The 10,555-nt window shown below is 37.9% G+C and overlaps 1 protein-coding gene across 1 annotated transcript; it reads right to left on the bottom strand.

The window, feature by feature from the left end:
• Positions 1–40: 40 nt before the first annotated feature.
• LOC111328669 (nicotinate phosphoribosyltransferase) lies at positions 41–9,214 on the bottom strand. Its single transcript, XM_088748360.1, has 12 exons — positions 8,959–9,214; positions 7,516–7,677; positions 6,818–6,866; positions 5,863–5,993; positions 5,320–5,632; positions 4,296–4,436; positions 3,641–3,725; positions 3,267–3,347; positions 2,605–2,707; positions 1,918–2,075; positions 1,327–1,434; positions 41–620 (listed from the first exon to the last, which is right to left on the bottom strand). The coding sequence occupies exons 1-12, from the start codon at positions 9,185–9,187 to the stop codon at positions 543–545; spliced, it is 1,638 nt and encodes a 545-aa protein (XP_088604486.1). The 5' UTR covers positions 9,188–9,214; the 3' UTR covers positions 41–542.
• Between the last annotated feature and the right edge of the window lie 1,341 nt (positions 9,215–10,555).

The following is a 10,555-nucleotide window of genomic DNA, read 5'->3' as shown; positions in this document are numbered from 1 at the left end:
TTTATTCTTAAATTTTGTAATGAAAGAAATAAAGTGTGAGTTATTTGAGAAAAATCTTTTATTAGTTTTCATGAATCACGATTACATCTAATATTTCTGTTTTCGCATCCTGTAGTTCATATCATTATATAAAATGCTAATCTGCCGCCGATTATGTTCAGAGACAAACCATAAATATCCATTACACTTTACCCCTAGTAAAAATTGTACAATACACGTTTGACATGGTAAAATACAAAAACAGTTCTAAGAAACGTGCGTTGGCAAAATTAATTGTGGGAACTTGTTTGCTGTAACATAATTAACAACAGATTGCTCCCCGTTTTACTGAAGTGGGTAATTAATTTAAAAGTGCGCGAACCTACAATTCTTCATCAGGGAGCTTTCAATTAATATTTATCTTTTTTGGAGGTATCTTTTTTGAAAAACAAAAGATAAAAGAAGAAGTTGAAAATTTTTCGTAGGGTTTCTCAGGATGGACAGGTAGTTATTGTAAAGTTGTGTGAATGTGCGAAGCTAGATTTTGCAAAAGTCCCTCTTTTCTAAAACAATTCGCCAATAGGAGCATGATTTAGCCAGAGCTGGTGCATAAATGTATACAGTTTGTCACTCAAAGAGACCTGAAAGAAAACGTTAGTAAGTATAAAGATAAGTAATGGTAATGGAGGTCTGAGTGGAGTCAAATTCGGTCTGTAATCCTGCGAGTGGTAACAAAATCGGACGACCGCGCAGTGGTAGTCCGATTTGTTCATCACGTAGTTTATGATTACAGACCGAATTGGACGACAAAAAGTCTCGTCACTAATTAATCATAAAAATTACAATTTTCGAGAAAGGAATTCGAAGAATAGTCAAGTTAAGAAAGAAAGGGAAAATTTGCATTAAAAAAAACCAAGGTTTTGATTGGTTGATTTAAACTATAACTTTGAAAGTGATTGGCTTATCGAACTTTCCGACATCAACTTGGCGAGCGAATTAGTGGAAAAAGGAGTTTTTTAAACCAATCACGTTAAAGGAAATTGGGATTTTCGTGATTAATAAGTAAACAACACCTCGCTAATGAAATCGGTAGACATGAAAACAAATTAAAAACAACAAAATAAGCTAAACACAAAACAACTTTTTAAAACCAAACCTAGACCCAAGATAATTAAACATCATAAGAAATGAACTACCACTTAATTCTGTTAAATGAGATTGCGATATTGAGACAGGCTAGCCCAAAGCAGCTGTACAGCTGGTTTTAAAGAGTGCTCTAAAGCATGGGCTAACCAAGCATTCTCGCATTTCAGGCGCTCTTGGTTGTTTCACAAAGGGTTCACGTACCTTGTAAGGCGTAGGATTCAAGGCTCTCAGATGGTCTTGTCTAAACTTTTTTAACGAATCCTTCACTCTCTCTTTAATCTCCGATAGAGGTGGTAATGGGCTGCATATCTGGGAAGAAAAGATAAGTTATAGGACAGAGATTGTATGTCAAAGTGGACCTGGCGTAGAAGTAAAAACTGACCATCAAAAGGGAAAAAGAATTAAAATGCTGAGGCACTGGTCTAAATTTAATGAAGATGGCCGAGGAAGAGAAGATCAAATTGCAAAGTTTCAATAAAATTTTTCAAGCACGTGATTGCACTTTAGATAAACCTAGTTTGACATTTCAGTATAAGTTTAGCGAATATCAAAGCCGAGGTACTTTTACTTAAGTCCTTCACCAAAGCATCGGGATGTCATCCACAAGGAACCCAAGCTGCGATTTGATTTTAGAGTTCGTTCACTTGGGATGCCTGTGTCCATTCTAGCAAACCCAAGCCTAAGAACCTTTACATCCGAAGTCTGACACATCAAGAATTACCCTGCAACAGGACGTTAGCACTATTGTAAGAAACGTATATACAGAAGGGTAATAACAGCACTTAATTCCACCTTGCCATCTTTCCAGTAGACATGGTATAAAGCCTCTACATGGGAAGGACAGACATACGCTCGCTTGGCCTCATCAAATGGATGCCGGCACAATACACGTTTCCCTGGAGACGGAGGTGCCTCGTTGCACCTGAGCATGAGATCAAGAAGGGCCCGCCCTGAAAACCACCACAAATTTGTAACGAGTTAGCATTCTGGATCAAAACAAAAATAATAATAATAATAAAAAAAAATTCCAAATGCCACCATCGTTTGGTCAGACGAGAAAGCCACGTGGCTTATAAAACCACAAATCTTTACAAAATCTTCAATAATCCCTGCTCAATCCTGCTTTCTGAAAAATGAAGCGGAAAATAGTATCAATAGCTCCTCCCCCTGGATTGGATGCTTATTTACTGCTGAGTAACCCCACCATCCCCTTCCCTCCCCTCCCCCCCCTCGGCAATTAGTTAAGTTTTTCCTTGCAGTGCACTAATACACATTTACAGTCCTGGGTGGAGAAGGACACTCTAAGAACCGAGAACAGAACTGAACCAAGCCAGAACTCGAACCCAGTCTCTTCGGATAGGTTAGACGCTAAGAGATCTGAACCTCAACTTAGTCCGATCAGCATAATGGAAAAAATCAACGTCACACGTCGCAATAATTTTGAGAGTTTTAACTGTAATCAAAGTGTAATCCAATTACCGTCACCGCCATACAAACGGAAGGCCTCCTTCTTTCCAGGTATCGTAACTTTCTCTATGTCTTGGCTGAGTTTCATTCGAGCATCGCTATTTAGTTCAACAAGCTAGCAAAAATAAAGGAAATTACGGACATTACCCAGGAGTTCCATGATTAACTAACACGCTGAACTTTTATAGTTTCAGATGTCGACTGCTCCAGAAATTCGCTGGACGAGTAGAAAACCAGAACGATCGAATAATACGTTCCTTCAAGAAACGATAAGTATATATTTTTGAATTCGCGATTATCGATATCAGATCATGTGGCCCATAAATTCTTTGATTATGTCTGTGAACAAACTGCTCTTCCCCTGTCTCGTGTTTATGAAAAAATCTGACTGAAAATTGAAAAATTCTAAATATTGACTGTCTTTGACCTGAAGAAACCTACTATGCATTTCGAAAAATCTGGCAAGAGACAATGAATAGAATAGAAAGCTAAATTGCACGAAGAAGCATCGCATTCTTTGATGCGGGGCTCATTCCAGAGCGACACTTGCAGGTAGTTTTGCTCTCATATGCGACTGTTATTGGAAGTTTCAGCTATTCGAGTCAAAACGGCATATGAGCGATTTATTTCTTTAGCTTCACCATCTCATATTATCTAGAAATCTGCTTTCGTACCTTAAAGACACATCCCAATGCAGGCTGCTTTTGACAAGTTACCAGATGAGTTCCTATACCAAAAGAATCGATGGCATGACCCTAATAGAAACGGATGACATTTTTAACCGATCAAATTCGGATGACATTTTTAACCAATCAAATTCGAGGATTTAGGTTTTCAGCCCATTGAGAAATTGACTGACTATGTCCGTCGCGCGAGTCGAAAAACTCATTGGGAGTTAGGCGTGGTACGCTAACATCAGCTTTTTCTTCGCCTGTTTTTTTTTTTTTTTTTGCTCTTGCGACGGACTTTGCCGAAAAGGAGCGACTGCTCGTAGTCTTATTGAGAAATTACTGACAAGTATAAACATGGCAAAAGAATCTTCAGTTACCTGTTGGTTGAGAGAGAAAAGTGTATCTTCGTTTATGTCATTACTTGCCACAATACTTCTTTTGGCAAACCACGGCAAACCAAATCTGTAAAAGCGGAAGAAAAGTACTCAATTCCTAATGTGCACAGAAGCCTGGTTAAAATGTAGGGAAGTACAACTAGTTCTCTACATCTTCCAGCAACCCATCAGAGATCTATATACCGAGCTATCCGTTTTTGGATCTGCTTACAAGACTCCGAACGAAGCTCTATTTCCCATTATAACATAATGAACATAGTGCGTATCGTCTGATTGGTCAGTTAATTTTCCAAGCGGATGCTTTGTCAGGTTTAAGAACCCGCATGTAACTAGTCATGTTATAGAAGCAATAGAACGCATTTTTCCGGGCTCTAGTCCGGAAAACATCCCAAGTGACAAAGCCACTTGGGATGTTGGGAAAACACGAGGAAAGCCTATAAATCACAAGCCTTCAGCAAACATCCCGCGTGGCTCTATCGCGTTATAGAGCCTGGAAAAAAGTTTTCTATCGCTTAAACAAGAACAACAGCTAGGTTACACAATCTACTGAACATACTGTACAACTTTAAGGTGAAATATACATAACGATGTCTTTTAAAATTGAGCAGAATCTAGAAGCATAAGTAACATTACTTACACATCTCCTACTTTTTCTAGCGCTTTTCTTATCTGTAATGAGATGTACGATAAATCTCCGGAGTCAAGTCGTACCCCTATGGCTCGGTAGCCAAAATCGTTGAGAGCTAACGCCACCGCAGAGAATCCTGGGATGCCACTCCTAGTAAAATAAAAACGTCAACATCATAACTCAGGTAAAAGCATTAATTGCAACTAATTCTAAATTATTTAAAACAATAATTGTTATTAACAGTAATTAATATAATAATAATAATAATAATAATAATAATAATAATATACGTTAATTGAAGCTCCCCCTTAGGGGCTTTTCAGTCACAATGTAGACTAACTAAGAGCCCATAATACACAGATTATCATAAAAACAATGAATAAATAGACAGCTAAAAACAAGTGGGTACACAAAGGAAGAAATTGGGTGTTAGGAAGCAGATTAAACTAGCCTGACTCGTAAAAAAAATGGTGTGACGTGCCGAGTTAAGCGTTCAGGGGAAAGTCTCCGAAACACATTCCTGTATGAAAGACCTGCTCTTTTTTATCATTTTTAGCGGAATTGACATATTCTGAAACCTCGAAGAATAGCATTGTAAAAAAGGCCTACCTCACCTTCAGTTGACTAAATCCGAAAAAGTGGTTGAGTAGAAGTCAGATGTGGAAAGATCATGCAAGTAATTAATGAGTCAATGAATGTGTTCAAAAGTGTGAGATTTTAGGGCAGTTTGAAAGTTTCAAAATTGTATTTAATCTCTATGCAAGAAGCCAAAGTTTGCCATCAGAACTTTTTTTTACAAAGTCCTCCTACATTTTTCCATGTCTGGTACTTTTTTCTCTCCACAGCCACTTGGCATGATTGACAGGGGCATGATAAATATTAGTATTTGATCAACTGCACACCCACCCCCCTCCTAACCTGACAACACTTCACTGATAACAAGTTAGGGTTAATTTTGGGGCAAGGGTGGGGTGGGAGAGCAGTTGCTCAGACACTGAAATTAATCTACATGCACATTCCTGTCTTTCTGTACCTTAGAACATCATAGGTATCAACAAGTGCTAGAAATGTCTCTGGGAAGGCCACAGCATATGCTGAAAATGCTGCAAGTTCACCAACATGAACCTCACTTTCCAGAACACGCAGCACAGGGCAGACTTTCTTCAGCCAATCTAACACTACAGGATAAAAGTCTCTTGGTTCCTTACTCTTGTCTGTAGGCTGCAGTGTGCCGACCGATGGAAGCTCATCTGGTGTGAATGACGTGATGAAGGCATGTGCTTGGGTACCTTTGACTGGAATGCCATATAACTTTCCAGCTAAAACATTACTTGTACCATCAAACCCTAACAATGAAATTGAAATAATTTCAAAATCCAAGGAAGTGTGCAGTCCAAATTAATCTTTTTATACCACAATTTACCCTTGACGTGGATATCCCACTTCTGAGGATGGGGAAGCAAAACTAGATAACAATATCAAGAACAAAAACCACTGGTAACATTAATCACAGAGATAAGAGATTTTTTTTTCTGCCATTTTGAAAGTGACTTTATTCCAGGAATCTAGTACTCACCTCCGATATAACAATATTTAGATGCTGACAATCCTCCATCTGGGCCCTGAGATCTTCGTAACCCAAACTCAATTAAAGATTTATTCCATCCAGCTGCAAGGCGAAATCTAGCTGCATTTGTTGCTACTAAGCTAAAAGGAAAAACAGCAGGCAAGAGTTATTCCCTATTATCTGTGGTAATTGTTAATTTGGTTGAAAATTGACACATTAGTCATAAAACTAAATGTTTATCCTTGTTACAAATGAAAACTTTGCAAGCTTTTGACCTAACATTACTCCATAAGAAGCATTTTTACCAATAATTAATATGATTAAATGGCATAATTATGGCCAATAATTACACAATTACTTGGTACATAGAAGGAATAAGCCCTTTATAGAACTCCTGACAGCCATACAAAAGAGAGGCTGCCCCAACATGGGCTGGACATGGGGGCAACTTGACCAACTGGTAACAGACAGAAATCAATGGCATTCTCTGGCCAAGGCTTTATGTGCATACTGCCTCCCTCTTAGCTCAATAGATAGAGCGCTGGACTGTTGTGCGGGAGGTCGAGGGTTCGAGCCCCGGCCTGACCAACACTCAGGGTCTTAAAATAATTGAGAAGAATATGCTACCTTTCTATAACATCAAGAAATGATTAGATATTCTAGTCTTCTCGCATAGGGACGAATAAATGGAGGTCCTGTCTCCTGCAGGGTTGGGGCAGGAGACGTTAATTTCCCACGCACGAGATTACTGTGTGATGGATGTCCTCCCCTGGGGTGGGATGGGTGGGTAAAAGGACCCCCGTTGATACCAGTATTTACTACTCTGAAGGGGCTATCCTGTATAAATATAGATGTCTACCCTACTCTAGAAAGGATTTTGAGAGATTCAATAAAACTGCAGTTACATTCTGTGGAATTATCCATTAGATATTTGCACAGTAGTACAACACTTTAATAATCATACCTTGCAAAGTTCACTAAGTTTAGGAGAGTTGTCTCCATGAGTTGGATAACTGAGAAAAAAACAAAAAGAAATGAAAAAACAAAAACTAGCAAATGTTTATAGAATTATCACACACTTTATGAATGGAAAAGTATTACTTCTCATTCAGAATGGGATACAAGTAATTTCAGGCAGAAAGTTTTTTTGGTGTTAATTAAAAAAATTATCCCCAAAGTCCATATTTCCATTTCTTCTTGAGCATCACCTTCCAACTAAACAATGTCTTGATATGAATGAGGAGAGGTTGTGGTTATTCATCATGGTAAATAACACTTTAAAGGAGAAATGTAGTGGTTTGTCCTACAATGTGGTCACTTGGGAGCCATGCAGTGGCCAATAACAGAGGGAACCTAATTCAAACGATGCATCAATCACAGCCACAGAATTCCATCCAATCATAGCTGAGCACAGAAGCATATAATTATATAATAGGTGATGCATACTCAGTCAACCACATTGCTTGAGGATGACTTAGTCTAGCAGTATGCAGTTGAAATGTCGTGAACCACATCCCTAGTGACCGCATTGTGAGACAAACAATCACATTTCTCTTTTAGAGAGAAGTTACTTAATAATGATCACCTCTGGGAGTGAAAGCAGTTAAGATAAAGTTATCACATTTCTTTTGCCATCAGCCTTTGGTGTGTCATATCACATACCTGGTAGTGGTCCTTCCACTCTGATCAAAGGAATTTTTGGGAAGACAATGCTCCCCTCTAACATGGCACTCAGAGTAACCTTACTTGTGTCTATGTCCCTTAGAAACTTGTAAAACTCTTCTTCCACTGCTGCTGGTAATATTGTTTTGAGATAAGATATATCTGAAATTTAAATAAAAAGATATTTGTTCAGGGTATAAATTCTTATAAACAGCACTTTGTTACAAAAATGTGGCAATAATTATTATCTGTAGATGCAATGACTGGTTTCTCTGCAGTGTATCAGTCTGGAGCCATAAAGGCCTGGGCCCAGTTGTTTGAAGACCAATTAGTGCTAACCCAGGGCTGGGTTGTTCAAAAATGGATTAAGATAACCCAGGGTTAGTGTGAAATTTGATTTTAGATCCGAAAGCTTCATAAGAAAATTCAGTGTAATTCCATTTGTCCAAAATTTGATGATCGATTGTTCTAAACAGAATTGGGAAAATCATTCCAAAACTGCTTTTGAACAGAGAAATATAGAAAGCTGGATTAAAATTTAACCCTGGGTTAGCACTAATCTGCCTTTGAACAACTGGGCGCTGGTTTCTATATTTCTCTGTTCAAAAGCTGTTTTAAGATAATTTTCCCAATTCTTCTTAGAGCATTCAATCACCAAATTGTTAACGAGTGGAATTAAAGTGAATTTAATTTTAAAGCTTTCAGATCTGCAATTAAATTTCACACTAACCCTGGGTTATCTTAAACCACCTTTGAACAACCCAGCCTTGTGTTATATATCTAAACAGACTTCTTAAACCCTTTTAGACCCCCAAAATCTGATTGTTAATTCTCCTATCTAGCCGCTAAACATTTCCTTGTAAATCAGTAAGAAGTATTTGGTGTTAGATCAAGATGGCAAATTCTACCGAATAGATTTGAATATTCTCATCACCAGGGTTCCATGTTAATCATTTCTGGGAGTGGTGATTGTCTTGAATTGATGGTTTCTCCCCTTGAGGCTACGGGAGCAAGCTACAGAATTTGACCCCTTCCCTAAATCACATGAAAAATAAGAGGGATGTTTTCGCGTGACCATGTGCCATCAGAGACTTTGTACTGTACAAACAAACACGATTCGATTAGAGAGAAAAAAATGCGTCGAAAGCACGATCATGTCGTTAAAAATGTTCTCTATCCATGGTAGAACGGATTGTCACACTTTATCCATGGATCTGTAGCTCATTCATTTAAACTGTGTTAGATGGACAATTATCAATAATTAATTTTTTGTTATATATTTTTTCTTTGTTTTTAAATACTCCCAGGGTGTCCAGTTCCATAGTTAATTTAGAATTGAACCGGGTTTTTGTTGAACGATTATGATCAGAAAAATAAACTAGTTAGCTCTCTTAAAGCAGCTAATAAATCTCGATAACAAATAAAGACTGTTTAAATATTTACCTGAATCTGAAAACTTGAAGTTTCTTACAAAATGAACGCATTCTTCCAACCCGGCGAAAACGGTGAATTCTCCGTGAAAAGGATTCTTGCGAAAGTATAAATCGAACACTGCATTGTCCAATACTTTGCCGCTCTTCCAGTAAGCATAAGCCATTGTGATTTGATAAAGATCCGTCAACAAGGGTTGGACCAAAGGGTTCGAATTCGTTCTGTCTTCCACAGCCGCCATCTTGAGGTTTCTTGGAAAATGACAATGTCAGCTACCCCTCCCTCACTAATATTATTTGTCACATACGGGACCTGGCCGCATCCGGTTTGCGGTTCCCAATGAAAGTGCTCGAAGTGAAATGTTTATGCGGTTGTCGGTTGGAATCTTATTGCAGTTTGACGAGGAGTTTCGCTTTATTTAAACGACCTTGATCCCTCAGCATTATTCTGTAAGTATTGTAGCACCTTTTCGTGTTTCAACAAGGAGTGATAAAGTGTTTTTTTTTTTTTATTTAATTCGCTCGGTTTTGAAATGGATTATTTTTCGAATCGAATTTGCACATGTATGAGCCCTTGGTATTATTTATTTTGCCAAACCTTTTTCCTTTAAACGATTTTTATAATGCCATCTTTTATTGTTGTGGAAAGAGAACTATCTATTTTAATCGTGACTATACAATCTTTTGCCCCCAGTCATAATTTTTTTCAAAGCTCTGGTATGTTTACGTCAAATGATTCACTTTCACACAGGGCTTAACTTTGAATTTTCTAACAATCGTTCAAACATCTTACTCCACGGCTTCGCCAGAAACGTGTCAAGATGTTTTGAACGGCAGTTCGATGCTATGGGACATTTTATATAGCAATAATTTTCCTTGAAAAAATTCAAGATGTAAGAAGAAAAATCAATTCGTTGAATTTCGTCACTGATTTGTGAATGATGTTGTCAAGACCTCCGATGAGCGTTGTAAATGATTTTAATTAGCGATTGGGTTTGTATAGACAGAAAAACATGAGAATGTGGACAATTAGCGGCCATCTTTACTAGGTGAGCTTGGTCAATACAAGGGTAATTACTTCAATGATCAATAACAGCACAAAATTATGTTTTGATGCAAAATAATTTTACAAGCTTTAATCTTATTATTTATTTGTCACAACAATGTACCAGTAAATAAAAAACGAGAGAAGTTTGTGGCAGGGGATAGTAACAGGACAAAGTCCCAATTGACAATTGCCCTTTAATCCTTTAACTTCTATCAGTGACCAAAACAGAAATTCTCCTTACAATGTCAATACAACATCAAGCAGACAAGTGATGAAAATATGGAAAAATATAAATCAGGGGATTATTAGTTGATCCAGTACTAAATTCTTCAAACTAAAATCACAGTAGTTGTATGGCAGACAGTAAGGAGAATTGGTAATGAGATCAAGGAAGTGAAAAGGTTAATCCTGGTTTCTCTCCATTTAAGGATGGCAGAATGTGAAGTGGTGGTGGATGATTTTGTGAGGACAGGAAGAACTGGTCGGCGGAATGCTCTTCCTGATGTGTTTGCTGTTGGACATGCGAATGTGACAACTGCGGGACTTCCTGAAGGGCTGGAAA

The sequence above is a fragment of the Stylophora pistillata genome, chromosome 2, assembly GCF_964205215.1.
Source record: "Stylophora pistillata chromosome 2, jaStyPist1.2, whole genome shotgun sequence".
Classification (NCBI taxonomy): Eukaryota; Metazoa; Cnidaria; class Anthozoa; order Scleractinia; family Pocilloporidae; genus Stylophora; species Stylophora pistillata.
This window is presented reverse-complemented; position numbering and strand designations above follow the sequence as displayed.

Bases quoted from the DNA above. Each gene is read 5' to 3' on its own strand.
- LOC111328669 (XM_088748360.1), bottom strand. From the start codon at position 9,187: ATGGCGGCTGTGGAAGACAGAACGAATTCGAACCCTTTGGTCCAACCC. The intron at 7,678-8,958 runs GTAAATATTTAA...TTTAAATTTCAG, and splicing joins CTTCAAGTTTTCAGATTCAG to ATATATCTTATCTCAAAACA. The intron at 3,348-3,640 runs GTAACTGAAGAT...CGTTTCTATTAG, and splicing joins TTTTCTCTCTCAACCAACAG to GGTCATGCCATCGATTCTTT.